Source organism: Epinephelus lanceolatus, chromosome 22, assembly GCF_041903045.1.
Source record: "Epinephelus lanceolatus isolate andai-2023 chromosome 22, ASM4190304v1, whole genome shotgun sequence".
In the NCBI taxonomy this organism is placed as follows: domain Eukaryota; kingdom Metazoa; phylum Chordata; class Actinopteri; order Perciformes; family Serranidae; genus Epinephelus; species Epinephelus lanceolatus.
This window is the reverse complement of record NC_135755.1, coordinates 1,141,009-1,164,769: the sequence shown is the minus strand read 5'-3', so window position 1 is coordinate 1,164,769 and position 23,761 is coordinate 1,141,009. Positions and strand designations below refer to the sequence as shown.

The following is a 23,761-nucleotide window of genomic DNA, read 5'->3' as shown; positions in this document are numbered from 1 at the left end:
TTTAGAGGGCAGCATAGAGCTTTAATAGATTTAGATGATCACCTGTTTGAAAAGTGAAAAAAATCATGTAATCTATAAAATGCAGAAACATTCACTGTCATGTGATATTGATGTAAAAGGTCATGTGAAGCAGGATTATATAGCAGTGACATGTATCATTTATCAAAGACAGGAATCATAAAGATTTTAGGAGTTTCATATATTTACAGGAGGAATATGTTAATATTCAGAATACAGGCGTGAACTCAGGTTAAGAGATCTGCTATTATAAAGATCTATTTGTAGCTCGTCAGCATCTTGTTTTCATCGTGGAAAAAAGGTCATTGTTGAACAAATTTCGTCAAAGAAATAAACACTGCAGGAGACGTAAATGAAAACATCACACCTGTATGAGTTATTTAACCATCAGAGATCAGGTAGCAGCAGCTGTATCAATATTGAACAGCCATACGAATGGTTCTTGACGTTCCCATGAGTTATTTTCTACCTTAATCAGCAAACATGTGCCTTGGCTTGTGTCTCGTCGTCTCTTGTTCCTTCCTTCCAGTTTGAAGCTGAGGTTAGGAAGCACCGGAGCGTGAGGCAGCAGATGGAGAAACAACTGCAGAACCTGAAGGAGAAAAAGCAGAAGTTGAAGAACCACCGTCAGGACCTGCACCAGGAGATGAAGGACAAAAAGGTTCATACCTTAAACCCTTCTGTATTCACTCATCTCTCCCACGATTTCATTTGCTCTCAGCCAACATGCATGTTTTAAGAATTGTATTTATTTCATGAAATGACTTTAACATCTTTGTTTTGGTTTTTATTTCTCAGGTGGAAGGAGCCAGGAACTTTTTTCATAAAGTAAGTTGTCATGGTTGAAGTGCAGTGATGAGGTTAAACTCTACGGTTCACATGCATCTAGATATCTCCTCCTCTCTCCCTTTCTGTCTCTCTCTCTCCTTTAAATTCAAGTTTCGGAAACTCAACTGACAGCAGCAGCTCCATGACGCAGAGGAGGACAATTCAGTTTGAGACCAACACGAGTAAAAGGAACCCACTGTAATTATTATTTAAACTGGATTGTTGAATGCTGTTGCTGCGTTGCTCTTGTCTGCAGACACTGTAACTGCATGGTGCTGAACAAGTCATTAACTGCTAAAGGCTGCGGCCCACTCAGTCCAAACTGAAGCTCTCTGGTGTAATCAAAATGCTCTGTCCTGTATGTCGTGGACTGTCACCAAAAGGTGACCTCAGGTAGAATCACTCAGGGTTAGTCCCTGGGTCAGCACAGTGACACAATACTGGGTAACCAGTTCTCATGGATAGGAAACCACTGGGTCACCGGTTAAACCTGTGGGAGGCACACCGTCCCCTCTCTGTCCTAAGCCCCACCCACTGGATGACCACAGGCATATGCACGAGCTACAGTAACACACAGTGACCCAGCACTGTGGACTTTTGTGCTGGGAGGAGAGCGGGCAGCAGTCTGGAGACGGACCTTCAGTCAATTCAATCAATCAATGAAAGTAATAATATTATAGTTATAGTTCTGGCTACTGTGGTACAATATGTTGAAAGTATGTATTAATATCTGGCAGTATACATGTGTGACAATAGTCATATGTGTATAATAACAGTAGAAGTATGACTAATGACTAATGATGGCAGCAGCAGCAGGAGGCATCTGGCAGGACCACGGCAGCAGCACAACCACACACGTCACACTGTCCAGGCACCGCTGTGATATGAGTTAATCTGAGAGACAGTGGAGCACAAAGGCTCCGGAGAAGAAGCCGAGTTAGTGACATCCAGAATGGCCGAGTTAGCAAGATGCAGTAATAGGATGAGAGTGAGAGAGAGAGAGAGAGAGAAGGTGCCCGGTGTATTATAGGGGGGTCCTCCGGCAGACTAGGCCTAAGTCAGCCTAACTAGGGGCTGGTACAGGGCAAGCCTGAGCCAGCCCTAACTATAAGCTTTATCAAAGAGGAGTCAGCAGCTGTAGTCCAACCTGTGTCCAATCAGCAAGAGAAAGTTTGCTGATCCAGCCGGGAATCAGGGCTGTCTGGTTCCTTTGAGCTGGCTGGCTGCTGACTGGGGGTCAGTCTCTGGAGCTGCTGCCCACTCTCCTCTCGGGGAGGTGGTCTGTAGCAGCGGGGTAGTCTGGGGCCCTTTAGTGGCCGTTTTGGTAAGGAACCAGAACCAGGGCGAGAGAGACAGGATCTGGAATTCAATGGATGCACCTTTCCGTCAAAATAAAAGCACCAAGCTAATAAAAATGCAGTGAAACTTTTTAATTTAAAGAATATAATTTACAAGAAAAGCCCCAAGCCATTAAGTTTACCTTTTTCTTTTATTGTATTTAATTGTATTACAAGTTATTATTTCAGCTGTCTGTTTTATTTAAGAGGCACTTGATCCTAGTTTTGTTCATTATACCTGTAGTTTGTAAATGCATTTTTTCAATAAAGTTTGGGGCGGTGGGGGCGGAAGAGAGAGGAAAACTGCATGATGCTCGCCACGTAGCATGCTCTATCAACCACAACAACAACAACCACAACAACAACAACCACAACAACAACAAACCGGAGATGGAATTGATGTGCCAGAATTTAAAGTTTTACTTTGGTGAATTTGGTGAATTCTGGATCCGCTCTCTAGACCGGAACCAGAATCCAGACAAAATTCAGAGTGAATGGAAACCAGGCTCTTCGTTGTACGTGAAGAGCCTGGTGACGCGAGGCTACAGCGGGAAGTGAGGCAGAGGACACACTGTGTGTAGGAGCCATCAGCAGTGTAAACTGTAGGTTGCTAATTTGTCCTGTAGGGGTCACTGTATTGTCATGGGTGTCCATCAGTATGGGCAGGAACCGTTCATTGAGGGACAGGTGTTCCTAGACAGGGGAGCACTCGTAGCTTTTTGTCCACAACGCCAGGCTGCGTCACATCGGGTGCACACTGCTCAGTGTTGAGGTGAAAATTTGCTGTACAAAAGGAGTAAAGTGACAAAAACACATAGCAGTCAGGTCCACAGCTCGCACATTCAGGGCAGACCACATCAGCAGGACTCAGATGCTAACGAATAAAAGCAGGTTTTGAGTCTGGACTGAAACGAGTCAGTGGAAGGGGACGCTGTCTGTTGGGGCGGACACAGCAAAGGCATGATCACCCCTGAGCTTGAGTCTGGAGCGTGGGACAGGTCAGCTGACCCGAGGGACCTGGGCGTAGAATAAGGGGTCAGGAGGTCTGCGATGCAGGCCCGGGTCAGACCATTAAGAGAACCTTAAAATCATTTCAGTTCTCTCTGCATCTCTGAAACTCTTCTCTGATATGGACACGTGGTTTTCATTCATTGGCAGAATTTCTTTTAGACTCTCTTTTTGACAAGTCCATCCCCTTTCTGTGGGCTCAGTGTAGACCAGCCAATAGGAACACACGCTCTCTGAAGGTCTCTCCTGTGATTGGACACAGTCTCCCATCACAGGCTAGATTTTCTAAAGTCTGAGTCTCAAAGTTTATGGGATTTTTACCCGCCAAAATAAAACTGCATACCCCACTTTTAAACCTGAGACAATGAGACATTTTCTCATATTGGATTTGCTTTTAATTTTTTAAACATTAAAGAAAACAATCACCATTCACTCTCCTTTTTATTAAGAGTTCAGCACCAGTCACTTCTTCATTTTAGGTGGTTTGAAGTGTGATAACAGAGAAAGTGTTTCTAAAAAAGTTTATGAGCTCTGTACATCTCTGTTTTAAAGGTAAATGCTGTTGTGTCAGAACACCATGAGCATTATGGGAAGTCTTTATGTCACAGTGCTGTCATGTACCAGTTCAGGAAAGGACCCAAACGCAGAGCAGCAGGCAGGTGGATTAGGAACCAAAGATAAATGAAGCTGACAAAAACATCCAAAAACAGGCAGGTAGGTGAAAGTCTAAAAGACAGAAGAGACGGAACTAAACTGAAAACCAACCAGGATAATGTGATCATAACGTCTCGGGGGAAAATCCAAACCAGAACAGCAGAGACCAGACAGGAAGCAGAGCAGGGAACGGCACCATGACCACAGATGAACTGACAAAGGACAAACAGGTTTATATACACACAGAAAACTAATGACAAGAACGAGACACAGCTGAAGGGGCGGACACAAGACTGATGAGGACAGGTGTGAAGGGAGGACTCTGGGAACAGGGAGGAGCTAATGAGACTGATACAGGACAGGTGTGACAGAAAACAGGCGGGAAAACACACACAGACAGGAAGTAAAACTAGACACGACACATGAGGAGAGCCTACAAAATAAAACAGGAAGCAGATTAAACATTAATGAATGAAACAGAACATGAAATGAGAAAGATCACAAACTTCAAAACAATGTCCACAAGAAAACCAGAAACCAAACCAGGCTCATGACGACTGCAGCGTGTATGGCAGGTGAAGTGTGTGCAGAGGTCACACAGATGGATCACGTGAAGAACTGTGGTTAATGCAGTGACACATTACTACAGTAATAACACACACATGTAAATCTGTAACGTACAGGAAATGTATTTTATTTAATAAAGTGATAAAGTTTCAAGTTCGTTGATTCTTTGCTTTGAGTGTCGGCTTCTTAAAGGAGAAAATGAATGATATGAAAAACTGTCTGAAAAGGTGAAAACCCTTCTGAGGTGCAGGTTTGTGTCAAAGCTCCTGTGTCTTTGTTTCCACGTTGGCACGTCAAGCAGAGCGATTGGGAAACGATGTCATCTTCTCATTAAGTGGCCGGAAACATGTGATGGAACTGGTGTGACGTTTTGATGACATGTGTTGGGAGACTTAAAAAAACAGCTGTTAGCAGTTAGCAGCTAACTCAAAGAAGAAGAACAGCAGCAGTTAGCAGTTAGCAGCTAACTCAAAGAAGAACAGCAGCTGTTAGCAGTTAGCAGCTAACTCAAAGAAGAAGAACAGCAGCAGTTAGCAGCTAGCAGCTAACTCAAAGAAGAGGAACAGCAGCTGTTAGCAGTTAGCAGCTAACTCAAAGAAGAACAGCAGCTGTAAGCAGTTAGCAGCTAACTCAAAGAAGAAGAAGAACAGCAGCTGTTAGCAGTCAGCAGCTAACTCAAAGAAAAAGAACAGTAGCTGTTAGCAGTCAGCAGCTAACTCAAAGAAGAGGAACAGCAGCAATTAGCAGTTAGCAGCTAACTCAAAGAAGAACAGCAGCTGTTAGCAGTTAGCAGCTAACTCAAAGAAGAAGAACAGCAGCTGTTAGCAGTCAGCAGCTAACTCAAAGAAGAAGAACAGCAGCTGTTAGCAGTCAGCAGCTAACTCAAAGAAGAACAGCAGCTGTTAGCAGTCAGCAGCTAACTCAAAGAACAAGAACATCAGCTGTTAGCAGTTAGCAGTTCACTTAAACAGCGAGATCCAGGAGCTCCTTACCCTCTGAGCAGAGGACGAGATCAGCTGCCATATAACAGGGATGCTAAATGATTGTTGTTGACATGTGATGTCATTGTTATTGTTTATAAAGAGCTGCTGACATGTATGTTATATTTCACACTTGGGGCCGACGCTGTTGTGTTACATGTCACGTCCTTCATGCCTCCTCTGATCGCAGGTGCCAGGACGCAGTGTGTAATGACACACTGGGGCAGAACGATGCCCGTTCTTTGGTTCTGTGGACAAATGAAAAGCTGGCATAGAGGAGGGACGTCATGGTGGCCCCACAGCGCCATCTCTGTGTAGAAAGGGTTATAGAGTTTGCACTCTTTTTGTGTTTTATGTGATGTTTATGGTGTTTTGTTTCCTGGATATGATTAAAAAGGCATTTTTAAATTAAGACTGCAGTACAGAAGAATGTTGCATCTCAGTCATAATAACAGGCGTGCTGGGGGGCAGCACGAGACCTGAAATGGTGTCACTCATTTCAGTAAATAAGTATTTTGTGCGGTTGTTGCTAATGTCTTACTAGAAGTCATGTGCAGCCCAAACATCACAACAACAGGTCCAGTGTCTCACTCAGTAACACAGTCAGATAGCCTTTGTTTGACTCGTTGCTTCTTTTAAAACCAGCAGGTGGCGATCTCTTTATTCAGGACAGGTCATGTGTTGACAGTACTGTACCATTCTTACAGCATGTTGATGGTCAACAACAGTAATGTTCGAGCCAACTTTCAGGTCAGTAGTACATCACAATAGTTCCCACAGTGTGACCACAGAGGTCACAGTGAGGGCATTAAAAAGCTGTGGCGGCTCTCGTCTTTTAAACAGTGTCTGCAGGTGTGAGAACAGAGCGGAGAGCACGGTGTGGTTTGACTGCTACAGACTGACAGCTCCTAAAATAGACAGCTGAAGCTCTCGCCCTCACAGGGTGATGATGGTGATGATGATGATGAAGATGATGTGTTTTTAGGTGGGTTCCACTTCATAACAAGTCACACAGTGTCTTTAATTAAGAATCAGCACATGTCCATACCTGAGTATGGTTAACTTTTACTCCCCCGCTGCTGATGATCGTCACAGATCAAAGTATTTCATAAGCATATGACAGAAACAGCTGTGTGCACATCACATAGCTCCTCCCTCCTTCAGTCAGGGCTCTCTGCTCTCAGTCACCTGCAAGACACACAGAGAACAAAGACCACAGCTGTCAGCATGGTTAAAACTTTATAACTCACATCTGTGCTCATGCATTTAACGCAGACCTGAAATAAGACCGATATTAAAGAGAAATTTCGGTTTATTTCAACCTGTCTCCTATCGTCCTAAATTTGTTTCAAGTCACTAGTGACATAGAAATAATAGTTAGCATGTTAGCCGTTAGCCTAGATACAGCCGGGGCGCATAGTAGCGTCAGACCTGTTAAAACGTAAGTGAACGGGCAACCTTCAAGTGCAAAGTTAGTCCACTAAACAAGCTTTTTTTCCACAAAGACCAGTGAGTCAGAGAGCATATAGAAAACGACATGTAAACGTGTTGTCTTACCTTACCGGTGTGCTGCCATGTTTGTTTACCATCTAGCTCTGCTTTCCAAAGCGTGGCCGAAATATATCTCGTCAGCTCTAGATAAAGCCCAGCTGGATACTACTCCAGGTGGAGGTGTCTCGTCCTCGGTCACATCCAGACCTTGAAAATAAGGCTGCAACCGGTCCCATTCCTTGCAACAGAGGCATTCCTCTTCTGTGGGCACTGGGGCACAGCTTTCACAGGTACACCACCAATCTCCAGAGCTACGCAGCCTTGCAGCAGCCATTCCTCCTCTCTCGTCCTCTACCTGTTGTGCCTCTCTCTCTCTCCTCCTCCGTTCTTCAATTTCATGAAGCTCTTCGTCAGTGTATTCTGGCTCAAATAAATAAGGGCGGCCATCAAACTCTGCAAAATCAAATTCCTCCTCCAGAAAGTCAAAGTCTGGCAAAAAGTCAGCCATTATTCTATAAATCTTTCATAAAATAAATGAATGAACTTTTCAGGCTACTGTCTGGTTCTGCCTTCCAGCTGTTGCTGCTTGTTCTCGCGATATTTCGGCCGCGCTTTGGAAAGCAGAGGTAAACGGTAAACACACCGTAAGGTAAGACAACAACTCTGAAGACCACCTAAATGTGGAATGTTAGTATATAGGCTTTCCACATCGAGAGGCGATGGCCGCCCTTATTTATTTGAGCCAGAATACACTGACGAAGAGCTTCGTGAAATTGAAGAACGGAGGAGGAGAGAGAGAGGCACAACAGGTAGAGGACGAGAGAGGAGGAATGGAGATTGGTGGTGTACCTGTGAATGCTGTGCCCCAGTGCCCACAGAAGAGGAATGCCTCTGTTGCAAGGAATGGGACCGGTTGCAGCCTTAGCTAAATGGTAAATGGTAATCGTTTTCTATATGTTCTCTGACATTTATCCTAACGATATGAGGCGGTCTTTGTGGAGAAAAAGCTTGTTTAGTGGACTAACTTTGCACTTGAAGGTTGCCCGTTCACTTACGTTTTAACAGGTCTGATGCTACGGCTGTATCTAGGCTAACGGCTAACATGCTAACTATTATTTCTATGTCACTAGTGACTTGAAACAAATTTAGGATGATAGGAGACAGGTTGAAATAAACCGAAATTTCCCTTTAAAATACAGCAAAGTTGTCACAACAGGTGTCACCGAGCAGCTGGTTCTGTTTTGCAAACAAATGACTTTTCAGAATTGTTAATTATTCGTTTACCAAAAGCTGAAACCTATAAAACCCTGAAGAACTTTAAAGTCGTGCATTTTAAGAAACCAAATTGGTCAGAGCTTCTGGACCACAGTGGTGCTGATAAGGGGAGAACATGTCGGAGCACCTGGAGGAAACCCACGCTGACATGGGGAGAACATGTCGGAGCACACACAGCAGAACATGCAGACTCCACACAGAAGGGATCCTCCACCCTGGGTTCTAACCCCCCACCTCTTGCTGTGAGGCGACAACACCAACCACTGCACCGCTGTGCCACCATTTGATTTATTTATGTATTGCCATAAAAGTAGCCTGTCAAATATACCAAAATACTTGGAAAGAATAACGTTATCATTTTAGGCCGTGTAGCTTCCTGTCCCAACATATTTTAGTCAAAATTTTCCAGCAAAAGAGTCAAAACACATCAACTTCCAGTTCAGTACCTCTTCATGGTGGTCTGTTTGCTAGTCCGTCCCCAGGCTTAGGGTGTGGTACACAGGCATAAACACGGGCTCCTCAACATCTGAAAGAGGAACACTTTCAGAAACCTGAGACAAACATAAAAATATGATTGAACAATATTTTAAATAAAACCAGTTAAATGATTATTATGACTGTCCCTAAATGTGAGGTACCACAAGGCTCTATTATCGGCCCATTTCTTTTTCTATAAAATGCTTCTTTTGTTTTTCCTGTCACACCATCCACAATTTACGTTGTGTTTCCAAACATTATTACACAGTTGATACCCAACTTCAAATTTGTGTTAAACATTCAGAAAATTCAATTCAATTTAGTTGATAAAGCCCAATATCACAAATCACAGTTGACCTCAGAGGGGTTTACAAAATTTGGCACCTTCTGTCCTCGGACCTTCCCAAAATCCATCCAATGACTGCCTTCATAGAGTTAAGGAGGATAGTAATAGCAATTCCCAAAAGAGAACTGATACTCTTTGACCCCGTTCTTAAATTTTACCAATGAATGAATACTTTGCTCTTTGACTGTGACAAAACAAGTCAACATCTACAACATCTTGTCATTAGACTTGTGTATTACTTCCTTCTGTCTTATGTGCGGCAACACAGATAAAAAATCTGAGAGTTAACACACGTCCAAATTTACTCCAGCACATCAGTCTGTATATTTATAAAACACTGACCACCCACTCACTTACCCACACAGCGTATGAGGCTGCAAGGTGGCTTAAAGTACTTGTTGTCCTTTTATAAATAAATGTAAAGCGTGCATAGTGTATGTATTATTTTAATGGTGGTGACTTGACGAAACAGCCTTTTCTGTGACCTTAGTGCAGCCAAAACAGGAGCTGCTACACAACGAGCTGAGGGGCCCATCTACCTTTTTCTGTCTGTGGGATCTCGGGTAGTTTTTGTAAGTGAGGCCTGAAGCTGCTGAAGTGGACACATTCTGATACAGTCTATAAATACACTAACTTTCAAACGCGGTTTATAAATGTGAGGTTAGTAATTCAGTGGCTGTCATCATTTCCTGGTTGTGACACTGTTCACATGCTGCAAAGTTTAATCTATGGGAATGTCATCTTTTATATAGACATTACCTGTACACGTTGCATTCTGTGTTTCTCAGTTAATTACCTCGCTCTCTCCTGGGTTTTGTGACGGCAGCATATGTTGCATGTTTCCAAACAGCTTCACCGTCCTCTTCACACACTGAAACATAATAAAGGAGCAGGTTGGTAAATGGGCAGACACCTCTTTACAAAATTATAAACTGGCTCAAAATTAAATCATTTACTTCCAAAGCAAATCAGCTGATTTATAAATAAATTCTCTAAATATATTCCTGTAAATATGATTATATCAGTGAATGCATGCGCTTTATTCTAATACACTCAGAGCTGTTTTAGTTTGTGGTTTTCAAGACCTTGGATTCTTTTACATATATAATATATAATATCTGATACTTAATAAAACAACAAAAATAAACATTGCATTTCTTTGTGCTTTGGTAAAAGTTAGCCTGTTTCATCATGAAAACCTCCTCCTCTGAAAATGGCAGGAGTCTTATTCTGTGTACGCAACCATTGCAAAAAAACCAAACAATCAAACAAAGGCAGCCGAACATAGGACCTGAGAAATGTACCGATGCAATCTAGGAAAGAGTGAGCACATGCATGCGTCAATATGAATTGAAGATTGAAGACTCACTGGGTCTGGCTGAATGTTGAGGTGGACTCTGAGTGCAGCTGGTGTCTAAAATAGTAAAGAATTCAGAGAATAAAAAGGTCCCTAGTCAGTAAGAGCTTTATACTGTATACAAGTAGCAGAGTTTTGGACTCAATTCTGGCTGGGTAGAACTGGACTGATAAACTTCTCTTCTGATTTAATTTGTCATAGAAGTGATTTGGAAGTTCTGTGGAAAATTAATAACATTGATTCGTTTTTCAAGGTCAAGGGTCCAAACTTGGTGATGTTTCTGCAGGGCTGAATGCCCGGGCTCCACTGCCTGCATGAGCAACACGTGACAGCTACCTCACTGAACTGCTGTGGCTTGCATGTGTGCAGTGTTCACACAGACAGTGTTGTTGCTGCGGCACTGCTGCAGATCTGCCTGCTGCTGTATCTGTTGTATTTGCACAATAAAAGTCAATACTTCATTTATTAATGAGGCCTTTGAAGTCACTTCATTGTCACAACAATATTTGACCATTAAAGGCCTTGTGTTTACAGATAAAGGGATTCTGTCAACAGAGAGATTCTTAGATGGCTTTTATTTTGAAACACATACAGGGAAGTTGAGTTGGTTGAAACTGTAGTGAAAAGTGATATAACCTCAGTATGATTAATAAAAGATCATTTTCACTGTCTATTTTCGCAGAAAACAGGTGAGACTCCTGTTCTGTAGATGTTCTGCAGCTGAGCAGTGCTGCTCACACAGGCAGTGTGGCTGCTCTAAGCCCTGGGCCACACTGCCTGTGTGAGCAGCCCGTGTTCATCACGGAATCTGTTGGTATTTGTTTTAGGTGCCAGTGTTGACAGGATCAAGCAGCCACACTGCCCGTGTGAGTAGTGCTGCTCAGCTGTGACACATATAGAGATTCAGAGGCTCGCCAATTTTGTTTTCGTGTGTGTGTCACTTGTTCTCAGAGAAAATAGAGTGAAAATGGTCTTTTGATAATCATATTGACATTTAACCTCCTTTCACTACAGTTTCAATGTTGAGATCACTCACAGACTTATTGTAAATATTATATAATATATATCTAAATATTAATACTTCTGTTTAACTCAACCTCTCCTGTTTCTGTTTCAAAATAAAAGCGCTCTGACAAGATTTCTATGGACAGAATCCATGAGGCTTTTATTGTGAAATATTTGTATGACCGCGCAGTTTATTTTACAGTGGCTGCACGGCTCCATGAAAGAGTGGAATATCAGCTCTTAATTGTGGAAATACAGTAGATACAGCTGCAGGCAGATCTATAGCAGCACCACTGTCTGTGTGAACACGATCATGTGCTGTTCACACAGGCAGTGTGGCCCAGGGGTAACTTTAAAACTCCCTCTTACAGGTTGTTGAAGGGTTGAAGTCCTTTTGGGCCTAAGAAGTTGATTTGTGGATCTATAAAAATGTTTGGACTGAATGGATTGAAAATGTCTCCGCCCACCTGCCTCTCTGGACTCACTTCAATAATGACAAAATATGCAACACATATTTATAGCTATGTAGAATAGATGTTGGCATTTCTCACCTGTTTTTGGAGAAGAGGTGTACTGGATGGAAGACAGAGGGATTGTGATGTCTGGATTTTAAAAAGAAAAAGCCCACGTTTAGCACAGTTTGTGTGAGTGACTGAAGTTGTGTCTGTATTTTATTCTCTGTACCTGCAGTGACTGTCTGACGTTTCCTACATCGCAGTAATCCCACCAACAGCAGCAGAGCCAGCAAGAAAACACTGACACCAATGCAGAGCAGCAGAGGGAGCTGAAGGCCATGATGAGGCTCTTCATCAGCTGCTGGAGAGCTAACGGTGTGTTCTGTACATGACACATGATCCTAATGCTGTAAATTCATGCTGTGATATCAGTGTAAAGGGATAATTAGCTGGTTTTCAACCAGCTCTGTGTCACCATGGTGTGGGCAGTGTGTGCAGGACAAACTGTGTTAAGGTGGTCCTCATAGGGTGGCTTCACCTGCACACACTGCCCACACCATGGTGACACAGAGCTGGTTGAAAATCAACAGAGTGTGTCTTTAAAATAAAACATTTCATACAGTCACTATGTCCATTCTTTAACTCAACATGTGTCTGAAACAGTAAAGTGTAAGACATCCTCGGCTCTAGTTCTCAGACCAGCAGGTTAAAACCACATCATAAAGCCCACAGACACAGTTTCTGTAACGATGCTCAGTTGTAATGTCACACTGAGCTGGACTGCAGAGCAGGTTACGATCATGTGTGATGAGTCTATGGAGCTTTAAAACATGTGACACAGGAAAGGTACAAATCATTGGTGTCTCTCACCTCTGACAGTCAGCCAGCTCTCAGGTGATTGTCCGACTCCAGGGATGCTGCACCTGTAGAGTCCTTCATTAGACGTAGAAACACCTTGGATGGTCAGGTTTCCTGCAGAGCTGCTGTCCATGAAGTGGCCACCTTTATAGAAATCAGCAGTGAGGTTGGAGGACGTCTGTTTCTCTCTGCAGTGCAGAGTCACAGCATCGTCCAGCATCACAGGACGGGTAGGACTGTCCAGGATCACTGAGCCAGCTGGAGAATATGTAAATCACAGTTTGAAAGCCTGTAAGACAACATGGCAGATGCTTCCTGTGTTTAAATGTCTCAATAGGTGATGTTGTTTGGAGCATACTGGGGTCACGGTTTCTTGTGTCAGCACACAGTGAGCAGTATGTATTAACCTTCAAGCTGAGACGTTCACAGACACACAAAAAAATGACGACTTTGCACACTCAGTGTTTCAGTGGTTACACACCAGCAACAGTGATGTTGACAGAGTTGCTTTTCTTCCCTCCTCCTATTTCACACCAGTATTCTCCACTGTCGAGGGCTGGATAGGCGTTACGGATGACACAGGGTCCCGTTGATGTCGACCAGGAAGGAGAACACGTATTAACGACATCTTTGATCTTCCTGATCACTCTCCATCCAGTCAGTCCCTCCAGACCCTCACAGCTCACTGTGAAGGAGTCATACGCAAAGTGCTGCTGTCTGTTTGGATCAACCTGAGGAAAAGCTGCATCTCTCACACACACACACACACACACACACACACACACACACACACACAGAGGATGAGATGTATTAAAGGGATAGTTCAGAGTTTTTAATGGGGTTGTATGAGGTCCTGAAGCCTCGTCAGCATGTTACAGACAGTAGATGTCAGTCGGCACAGCCCCAGTGTGTGACACAAAAGCTAAACATTGTGCTGCTGTGGAGGGGTCAGCGTTAAATCGTATCATCACCACCTAAAAACACCAAGATCAGTGTAAGTGTACACTATATTGAGGGTATGTTCACAGCTTCACCTTGATGTCAGACAGCCTGTTCTGACAGCTTCAGTCTCCCAACTCTACAAAGACACCAGACTCCACTGGCAAAAACACTCATTAGCCCACTGGACACGTGAGCCGCCACTACGGCTGCTTCGATCAGTCAGTTAGTTTGTGTTGCTGTGTGACTTTGGTCAATCTGAAGTAACTTGTTTAAACACCAAAGTCACACAGCAACACAAACTAACTATCTGATGGAGGCAGCAGTCGAGCAGCAGCTCCTGTGTTCACTGATGTTAAATCACTGGTTTTCTCAGTGGAGTCTGGCTGTGAGGAGAGAGATATAACAGCTTCATTCTCCTGTTGGAAGTCAGTGTCTGACATTAAAGTAAAGCTGTGACAGTACTCTTAACATAGCGTACATCTAAACTGATATTGATTTTGTTTTCAGGTAGCTAAAATAAACTTTGTTGCTGACCCATGTGGGACTACAGCCTGTGTCTCCATGCTGACCGCCACCTCCTCCAGGTAATACACTGACTACAGAAAGCATATGAAAGCCAGTTAAAAAATAACAACATCATTTTAAATAGCAAGGTGACTCTTTATCATTTCTTAATTAATCTTTTTAGGCAAAAACAACTTTTAATTCTCTTTCACAGCTCAAACGCAGTGACGTCAAAATGTGCGCAGCAGAATTTGGACCAGCATTAAATGTTTAAGAAGTTCTCCTGAAATGCAAATTCTGGGTCATGTTAAATTAAAACATGGAAGGACAAATGTTTGTACCCTTCATTTTATATATTTCAACTCTATATTTGCAAACACTTGAAAACTGAAATGTAAAAGTTTAAGATGTCATCTGTCAAACTTCTGTCGCCCTCGGCTGTAAACGTGGGGACTGTTTGATCCATTTGGAGCCTAAGATGTTGTTTGAATGAGAGCAGGTATGCGAACATTATGAAAATGCTTCTTACCATCATGTTGAGAATCACTGAGGTCGACGTGTGCGACCAGCAGCAACAACACCGTCATCACTGCAGAGACAAGAGAGCTGATGTAGAAGATGTAATGTATATAACTGAACTGTAAGATGTAGATATATCTAATATCTGATCCATCATCAGTCAGCAGATTGTGACTCTCTTTACCACCTGTGTTCAGAGAGAGTACATGCAAACAATATCATATCTGTTTCCCCTGAACCCAACAGTGTCAGACTCAGTACTCACACAGTGTGACGCAGAGAGCTGTGACCTCCATGTTGTCTTGCTGCTGACTGACTGAACATCACACTGAATTTAAGATATGATTCAAGTCAGAACCTCCTCTTCCTCTTCCTCCTCCACGTCATGTTTCTCTGCTGATGAGGAAACAGCAGCTTGAGACTGAGGCTCAAGCAGCTGTCTCTCTGAGACTGAGCTGCTCTCGGTTAGAAAGAGAGAAGAAAAACAAGTGCAGTCTCAACAGGTGGCGCCACAGAGCCTGATTTTAGGATGTTATAAGAGGAGCATCAAAGACGAGACAGAAAGGAAACAACTAAATATGATGTAAGCACAGTTTGTTGTGGATCACTCCAAAACTTGTTGAGGAAGCTTTATTAGACATCAGGATGTTTTGAGGGCTGTAATGAAATAAAATCATACAAATAGATAATACCAATAATAAGCCATAATTATTACCACAACAACCATCACTCATAAACAAGACCCCAAGATACTGGAACTCCTTCTCTGGAGGCAGTAACTCTCTCCTGACCCAGAGGGCACAATCAACATCAGGCACACAGACAGTGGCTCGCAGCGTCAGAAACCAATTAAAAAAGCCGTCTTTTAATGTCGGCATGATATACGGCCAGTTGCCGATATAGTTTAATGGGAAACACAAAAGGACAGGGATGAAAGTTAAGGCAGCAACTGGAGTGGGCAAGAGGAGTGGTGGATAGGTCCAGCAACCACCAACCTTCAGCTGGGAGGCCGGTGGTCACTTCCTGTAAGACTGTAAAGCCAAACCCTGGTCTTTTTTCCTAAATCCAACCACATGTGTGTGTTGGCTAAACGTAACCACGTGTGTGTGTTGGCTAAACGTAACCACGTGTGTGTGTTGGCTAAACGTAACCACGTGTGTGTGTGTTGACTAAATGTAACCACGTGTATTGAAGGAAAAAAAACATCGGTTGGTGGCGTTGTACCGACGTAGTGCTTTTATTTTGAAAGAGACTGTATGCAAACTGTACATTTCCTGTGAAAACAGAAGTGTATTTTGAAAACAGACAATGCATGTAACAGGCTGAAGTTGACACGGCGTCCCAGAATGTCAACAACCAACACACCCAGGGTACCTTGGACGTCATTATGTTAATGACCAAACGTGGTCATGTGACGAGGTCAGAGTGAGGATGTGACGAATCCACTGTTCTCCAGCAGAGAACCTTTGACTCAGACTGGAAGGTGCTGACTCTCATGACTGCTTCACACTCGGCTGCAAACCGCCCCAGGTCATGCTGGAGGTCACGGTGTGATGAAGCCAACAGAACCACAACCCTCACCTATGGTCATGAGCTGTGGGTTGTGACTGAGAGAATGAGGTCACAGAGACAGAATCCACCCCGACTCCTTTTGACTCTCACACAGTCTGATATAAAACAAGTCCCACTCTGCCCTCTGCAGTTAATCAGCCTCACATCACAACATGCATGCGTTCATTTATTTATTCTGTCATGGACGACATTCAGCTCCACATCTCCACCAGAGCCGTCACTCCTGCTGCTCACTCCACCCTCACCATCTCAGAAACATTGGCTGCCTCCGTCCATCCCTCTGCTCTTCATCTGCAGAGACTCGTTCACTCATTCATCACTTCCAGACTGAGACAGTCTCCTCTACAGCTCATCACCCAAAACACTCAACAAACTTCAGTGTATCCAGAACTCAGCTGCTCGTCTCCTCACACACTCCTGTCACCTCATCACCTCCGTCCTTCATGACCTCCACTGGCTCCCCATCCCCCAGCGTATCCATTTCAAACTCCTCATCATCACTCACAAAGCTCTCCACAACCTGGCTCCACCTCCTTACCTGTCTGAGCTCCTCCACCGGCACACTCCCTCCCGCCTTCAAGAAATCTCTCAAAACACACGTCTAAAATCTGTGTTTTTCTTCCTCTCTGCATCATTTGAACTCTGCAGTCACCTTGTCATTCACAGTTTCCACTCACACAACTTCCTTGTTGAGCCGCTCATGTGTTCCTGTGGTGTTTCATACAAACATGACCTCCAGCAGATAACAGGCCCAGAGTTCAGGTCATGAATAAACACACTGAGAGAAAACGAAAGTACAAAGCAAGGACACACACACACACACACACACACATTTCTTTGATATCAAACACTCACAATAAGTCACAGATGATTAGAAGCTGCTTTGATTGGCTGGATTTTACAACCTGTAGTCTAAAGGTTGGGCGCAGATACCGACACTGAGTTTCACACGTTCTGTTTCTCACTTGCTAAAACAAAAACAAGTGTGTGGACACAAGAGCTCAGCACAGTGACAGAACGCAGTGTTTCAGGCTAAGAATCCAATAAAGCTGCAGGTGTAGAACATCGTGTGTGTAGTCTGACACACTGCTTTGGTTATACTGGAGAAAAACAATAAAGTCAAAACACAGGTTACAGATTTACAGAGGGGGCGGGCTGATAGCAGCCGTGAGTTCATTTCAGACTGTTTTATTCTGGACTTTGACCGTGCAGGCTGCTCTCCACTGAGGCGAGGCGACTCTGAAACACGCACAAGGTATGTCGCATTTAAACATGTAACACTTTAATGGATTCATTTAGTGATTTTATCTGACTGTGCCATTATCGTTATTATGTTTGTCCTGTGTCTCGACTGAAAGTCAGACTACAGTCTTCAGTCTGCAGTCTTTTGTCATACATATCGGTGGGTTCGGTCGCACCCATCAGTCGCTCAGAAAATAAGGCTGTTGTAAACATTACAAACCTACATACGGAGAGCAAATGTTATTTATAAAAGCACATGAATGAATATTAATCACAATGACACATAACACTTGGCCTTTCTGAACGCTGACACTGTGGGAACAGTTTTTTTATGAGGTGAACTCCACAGAGAGGGGGAGGCGACTGGAAACACCCTGTCACTCCAGGTTCAGCACTTTGAGGATAAATCACGAAAGACAAATCACAGCACTTTACTTTTTGTTTTCACAAACTAAACCTCTTGAAAATCAGTTTACTCTTTCCTCGTGTCTTAACTGCAACGTTCAACTTTTGTATGTTTGAGTTACTAATACAACCTCTGATCACATCTTTAAGGAGTTAAAGGGATAGTGCACCCAAAAATGTAAATTCAGCCATTATCTACTCACCCATATGCTGAGGGAGGCTCAGGTGAAGTTTTAGAGTCCTCACATCACTTGCAGAGATCCAAGGGGAGAGGAGGTAGCAACACAACTCCACCTAATGGAGGCTGACGGCGCCCCAGATTCAAACGTCCAAAAACACATAATTGAAACCACAAAATATCTCCATACTGCTCGTCCGTAGTGATCCAAGTGTCCTGAAGCCCCGACATAAAAAGTTGTTTGGAAAAATGTCATGTGAACTCTGCTATTAGCTTTGGGTCACTACGGACGAGCAGTATGGAGATATTTTGTGGTTTCAATTATGGGCTCTAGTTTCCCGGCGCAGCGCAGGGTGGCGCAGGTTGGCAAACCCCGCACAGAGCTAGTTTCGAGCAGCGCAACCCGAGGCGCGCTCAGTTTGGTAGTTTGGCAGACCGAGGTGCGCTGAGATGGGTGTGGCGGCGCAGCAGGGGGAGGTGTCGACAGATCCAGCTTGGCGCAGTGACAGTTTCGTGCCAAAAGGCTTTGCTGAAGGTGCGCTAAAAGCTCGCCATCTGAAACCAGGTCTACTGTCAGCGCAGGCGGAGTGCAGCCGGTGTAAGCCGAAGTTTGGCTGACCGGCGGGCAGTGCGCACACGTCACCAAAACCTCACAGGCAGGTTTCCAGAATATCAGGCACATTAACGATGCAATAAATACCCACAAAAACACTATTCAATGCAACTATCTCCAATCAGCACATAAATGTATCTCTATATCGACTGTCCCGTCACATCTGATGTCAGATCAAAGGGGATTGGCACCGTTTGGCACGTTTGGCACGCGTAATGGAAACCCAACCTGATTTGATTAACACAGCTGCAAACTAATGAGTTCACATCCCTCTCAGCCAACCACAAACAGCCACAGTATCAGATAGGGAGTATATATTCAGCATCTGTCATCTTAGAAAAGTCAAAAGAAAAGAAACAGAGTGAAACTGCGAGAGAGAAAGAGAGAGCGCGCGCGCACGAGAGAAACGCAACATTGATTTACAATTGTGGTGACCTCCTCCCAGGCTACCTTTGCATCATCAGCCCGTGGAGGTCTGCTCACAGTTCCGTATAGTCGGACACTGCGAGCTTGGACCTCCCGGACCAAAACATCAGTTTCCTCCTGGGAGAAGTTTGGCTGTCTGACACTGCTGCTCTCTTCTGCCAGGGCGAATTGAGTAAACTCTCATTACGCCTTCGCACGGCACATTTAAGGGCGAGGAGAGGGGCTCATTTGATTGGTGTGATGCGTGTAAAACCCACTCCACGCCTTCTCTCCTCCCTCTTTCTGACTTGCGCAGGTAGGAGGGACGGAGATGGGAAAGAGCAGTAGCTGCGCCAGGCGCACGGTGTGCCAAACTTGCAAAATCTGCCTGGCCACACCCAGTTGGTGAAGCGCAGGTGCGCTGCGCCCCCGCCTCGCCCGGTCTGCGAAACTAGAGCCCTATGTGTTTTTGGACGTTTGAATCTGGGGCGCCGTCAGCCTCCATTAGGTGGAGTTGTGTTGCTACCTCCTCTCCCCTTGGATCTCTGCAAGTGATGTGAGGACTCTAAAACTTCACCTGAGCCTCCCTCGGCATATGGGTGAGTAGATAATGGCTGAATTTACATTTTTGGGTGCACTATCCCTTTAAAAACAAAAAGTGTCTCCACTCAAAGAGATATTTAAGGTTGATCTGGTGTCAGATACTTTACAGTTGACCTACTTTCATTTCCAGCACTCCAAGATGACTCACATGAAGGACAGACTCCTCCTGAAACCTCAGCTCAGTGACTTTGGTGCACTGGTCTTGTATCAAGCTTGTATCTTCCTTCTGCTAACACACTCCAGTGGAGGTAAATGACACACAACAACAGATTGTTAATCATTATCAGAGTTTAGACACAATACCATAAAATATCATACAGTAGAAACAACCCTACTGTGACGCCAGAACACTACAAACAGACACAAGACAAAACCTGAGCTGCTCCGTCAGGACTGACTGATATAAAGAAAGTGGAAAATAAGCTTTTGTTGTACTGATATTATTTAGAACTTTAAAAAGCAGTAAAAGTAGGATTTCACAAACAGACCTGTTTGTCCCTCAGGTCAGTCTCAGGTGATCGGCACGTCTCAGGCAATGGTGGCAATGGTTGGTGCCGACACCATTCTGCCATGTCACCTGGAAACTGCCGTGGATGCTACCGACCTGACTGTGGAGTGGGCGAGACCTGACCTGGAACCAAGATTTGTCCATTTGAGGCGAGACAGTAAGGAGCTGGTGCAGGAGGGGCATCAACTGTTCACGGGGAGGACATCACTGTCCACCAACAAACTGAAGTGTGGAGACGTTTCACTGACACTGTCCAATGTAAGACTTTCTGATGCCGGGACATACAGATGCCTCGTTCCCGATTCTGGCACAGAATCTGTGGTCGTGCTCACTGTTGGTAAGTTTGCATTAATGCGTCCTGCACTATAAAAAACTACAATGATCCATGAAAGGTGTAACTGCATTACATAGTGATACCGGCAGCAGAGATTTGCGCACACACACTACTGTTTACAAGATCATAGAAGAGGTCATGTTCAGGTTCAGTTCTCATTATGTCCTGAGCTCAAAAAAGAGAGACACAGGAGTTAACCAGACGGGCACCAGAAGGGAACCAGGCTCAACAAAGTGGGTTGACTCCAGGACCATGTGCACCAACCAGACTTGCACTCAGGTGGACCCAAAAGGGAGCTCTGCTGACCAGAAAAATACTTGTCCTAACTGTAAGGATGCTTGGAGTGACCACAGGTGTATTAGTGACTGCTGATCACTTGGACTGACAGCAGCAGTCACTGGATCAGCCATGTGGGCATTTGGGTCAAGCAGAAAGAGTTTTAGACCAGTAAGAATGGCACCGTAGCTGACCAGAGTAAATGGGCCAAGAAAAGAGACCAGAGGAAGATTTGGACCGACCTAATGAGCACAAACACTGACAATAGGGTACTTAGAATGACCACAGGGGCATTTATGCCTAAAGAAAGGTATTTTGCTCAACCAGAGGGGCACTAGTGCTGAGCAGAGGAGCACGAAGCCAACTGAGTTGACATGAAGGGCCTTTTGATCGATCAGGGCCAACCAGAAGGTTATTGTGCTGTCAAGAAGAGTATATGGGCCAACCACCAGGGGGTTCATGTGGACTCAGGGGCACTTATGCCAAGTGGAGGGCATGTGCCAAATGCAGAGCCACCTGGATCACCTCTAGACTAGCACTTGAACTGACAGGAGGAATTTGAAATGATTACAGAGGCATTTTGGTCCACTAGAAAGGTATTCGGGCTAACCAAAGGGGTACTTGGACTGACCAAAGGGTATTTGGGCAGACTATGTGTCAGGGTACCAGTGTGACGCACTTCATTCTTGTGACTAACTTTATCTTTTACATTTCTACTCTCCATCAGGCTCTGTCTCCTCACCTGGTGTAGAGATTTCCAAAGTCAGCAACGGAGTGTTGTTGGTGTGTAAGTCTGCAGGCTGGTATCCAGAGCCTGAGGTGTTGTGGCTGGACGTTGAGGGAAACCTTGTCTCTGCTGGACCTCCAGAGACAGTCAGAGGTCCTGATGACCTCTATACTGTCAGCAGCAGAGTGACTGTGGAGAAGAGACACGGCAACAGCTTCACCTGTAGAGTCCAGCAGAGGAACATCAACCACACCACAGAGACAACTGTTCATCTTCCAGGTAGAAAACATGACGTGTGAGTGACTGATGTTTCCACTGAGTTCATCCAACAGTTCAAGTCTAGTTTCATGTGTCCTGTGTTTTATACTCTCAGTTTCTCTCTTCATGTTCGAGCCCAGCACTGCTGCTCGTATCATCATCTGCTTGGTTGTGTCCATCGTGCCTGTTGTTGCAGTCGTCATTGTTGTGATGAAATGGGGACGAAACAAAAAAGGCAAGTCACAATTTCCTTCTTCGTTTTGTCCAAACTTCAAATTACTCACATCTCCTTCATTGTTTCATTCATCGTGGGTGTGAAGGGCTGAAACCACCTGACGTGATCTCAGCCTCAGTGTGACCCACTGCAGTATGGAACACTAAACTTGTTAGTGAGGGCATTAGCTCGCTTTAACATCGTCCTTTAACAACAGAAAGTCCCGATGAGTCCAGAGCTGCGCTGTCCCTCAGACTCAACAGCTGCAGCTTCACCACAGCTAACATCACTTTAAAAGCCTTTTCTTACCATGAGTAGCTTTGATGTCCAGTTTCACATTTAAATTAAACCTGAGTGTTTTTCACATTGTTGTTGATAAAGGTTACACCAATAACCCTAGCATCAAATGAGAACTGCTGTATTTCTCTGTTTTCATGTTTTCAGCGTAGGGCAACGCTGCATTAACCAAACAGGTTTGAACTTCAGACTAAACACACGTCTCTTGTGTTCACACAGAAACCACAGACCACAACACAGAATATCTGATGGTGGGAGAAGGAGACAGAGAGACGCCCATGACAGGAAGGGAGACTATCATATATCTGGACAACACAAAGGCAAAACTTGATGAGGAGTTACAGAAGACTGAGGAAGAACTGAAACATGTAAAACAGATGGTTGAAAAACTGACGAAGCAGAAGACTGATCTGAAGAACCAGACACAAGGACTCAACTCACTGCTGCAGGAGGACAAGGCGCAGATGGTGGAGTGTGAGAAGAAACTGAGGGAGAACCCCAAAGTTGACAAAGGAGTAAAAATGCAGAAGCGTTTAAAGACTCAAAAGGCTGTGGAGTGGAGAAAGAGAGAACATGATGAACTGTCACTGAACACACAGAAACTACTGGAGACAACAGAGCAGATGATTATTGAAATGTCAGAGAGGAAGGGAAAACTAGAGCGAGATAAAGAGCAAATAATGAAACACCTGGAGGTGACAGAGAGAAGGAGAGAAGAGGTTCAGAAGAAACTTCAGTCAGAGGGAGAAGAGGAAATGATAGATACAGCACCCAGTGATCCATCATGATTGGTTCACTTTACTTCCTGTTAACACACTTTGTTGTAGAGAACCTGAGGCGTCTTTTCAGGTCCTTCACCATCACCTGAAGCGTCTACCTGCTTATTACAAACACCTCCAGCTACAGTCTGAACACATGTTCCAGGTCAGGTGACTGAACAAACAGTAACAGACCACGTCATGTTGCCTGTTTTTGATTACACTGTGCTTTGATATTATCTTTGTGTAATTGTTGTAAATTCAGACGAGCTCTTTTCTTCATTAACACTTTGTACAATATGTGTGATTATGACCCAGAATGATTTGTGCTGCGTCAAAGTTCTTATAACCCATCTGTTCTTTTATAAAGGGTTAAAGTCAATATAATTAAAAGACATTTTAAACTGAATCTTACCCAGATTTGATCTTCTGTCCCAGTTTACTGTGCTGTTGTGTTTCCTTCAGATAAGATGATGAGATCAGCTCAAAGATGAAACTAGAAAACTGCTGATCTTCATCAGTCCATGTGCTGAAAGTCCTCCCAACATGTCCCAATAATCTGTAAACAAGACTTTCTGGCAGTCGCTGATGTTTAACTTTTGACCAATGCAGATATTTTTGTATGTTTTTTTAATCATTATTTCCTTTTTTAAAGATGTTTGTAAAGAATATGAATAATAAACCTTTATCATAATTACTGTGGAGAACATATATCTGTTCAGACATGACAGGCGCACCACAGGGAACCCT

The 23,761-nt window shown here is 44.1% G+C and overlaps 2 protein-coding genes across 5 annotated transcripts; one reads left to right on the top strand and one right to left on the bottom strand.

Annotated features, from left to right (window-relative positions):
• Window positions 1-260: 260 nt before the first annotated feature.
• LOC117246199 (uncharacterized) lies at window positions 261-16,952 on the bottom strand. 2 transcript variants are annotated; one of them, XR_013488539.1, is made up of 12 exons: window positions 16,732-16,952; window positions 14,887-15,076; window positions 14,632-14,691; window positions 13,138-13,398; window positions 12,669-12,914; window positions 12,028-12,180; window positions 11,895-11,945; window positions 10,351-10,395; window positions 9,778-9,852; window positions 8,605-8,684; window positions 6,441-6,580; window positions 261-610 (listed from the first exon to the last, which is right to left on the bottom strand). XR_013488539.1 is itself a non-coding variant. In XM_033609984.2 (11 exons), exons 2-10 carry the CDS (start codon window positions 14,915-14,917, stop codon window positions 8,626-8,628), a joined length of 981 nt encoding a protein of 326 aa, XP_033465875.2. In that variant the 5' UTR covers window positions 14,918-15,076; window positions 16,732-16,952; the 3' UTR covers window positions 6,023-6,580; window positions 8,605-8,625. The 2 variants fall into 2 exon arrangements, 1 of the variants encoding a protein (XP_033465875.2); XM_033609984.2 differs by lacking the exon at window positions 261-610 and having other exon boundaries at window positions 6,023-6,580.
• A 340-nt stretch (window positions 16,953-17,292) lies between these two features.
• Window positions 17,293-23,420, top strand: LOC117246196 (butyrophilin subfamily 2 member A1-like). Of its 3 annotated transcripts, XM_078164185.1 has the most exons (7): window positions 17,374-17,448; window positions 19,353-19,635; window positions 19,770-19,887; window positions 20,143-20,484; window positions 21,485-21,763; window positions 21,858-21,977; window positions 22,473-23,420. In XM_078164185.1, the coding sequence occupies exons 3-7, from the start codon at window positions 19,779-19,781 to the stop codon at window positions 23,039-23,041; spliced, it is 1,419 nt and encodes a 472-aa protein (XP_078020311.1). In that variant the 5' UTR covers window positions 17,374-17,448; window positions 19,353-19,635; window positions 19,770-19,778; the 3' UTR covers window positions 23,042-23,420. The 3 variants fall into 3 exon arrangements, with proteins under 3 accessions (XP_033465869.2, XP_033465867.2, XP_078020311.1); XM_033609978.2 differs by lacking the exon at window positions 19,353-19,635 and having other exon boundaries at window positions 17,293-17,448; window positions 22,482-23,420; XM_033609976.2 differs by lacking the exon at window positions 19,353-19,635 and having other exon boundaries at window positions 17,293-17,448.
• Window positions 23,421-23,761: the final 341 nt, after the last annotated feature.

What these genes read in the sequence shown, in the direction of transcription:
- LOC117246196 (XM_033609976.2), top strand. Translation starts at nt 19,779, where the DNA reads ATGACTCACATGAAGGACAGACTCCTCCTGAAACCTCAGCTCAGTGAC. An exon ending in TGTGGTCGTGCTCACTGTTG is followed by an intron (nt 20,485 to 21,484) that starts GTAAGTTTGCAT and finishes ACTCTCCATCAG; the next exon opens with GCTCTGTCTCCTCACCTGGT. An exon ending in GACAACTGTTCATCTTCCAG is followed by an intron (nt 21,764 to 21,857) that starts GTAGAAAACATG and finishes TTATACTCTCAG; the next exon opens with TTTCTCTCTTCATGTTCGAG.
- LOC117246199 (XM_033609984.2), bottom strand. Translation starts at nt 14,917, where the DNA reads ATGGAGGTCACAGCTCTCTGCGTCACACTGT. An exon ending in CAGTGATTCTCAACATGATG is followed by an intron (nt 13,399 to 14,631) that starts GTAAGAAGCATT and finishes TGAGAGATGCAG; the next exon opens with CTTTTCCTCAGGTTGATCCA. An exon ending in ACGTCAGACAGTCACTGCAG is followed by an intron (nt 11,946 to 12,027) that starts GTACAGAGAATA and finishes TTTAAAATCCAG; the next exon opens with ACATCACAATCCCTCTGTCT.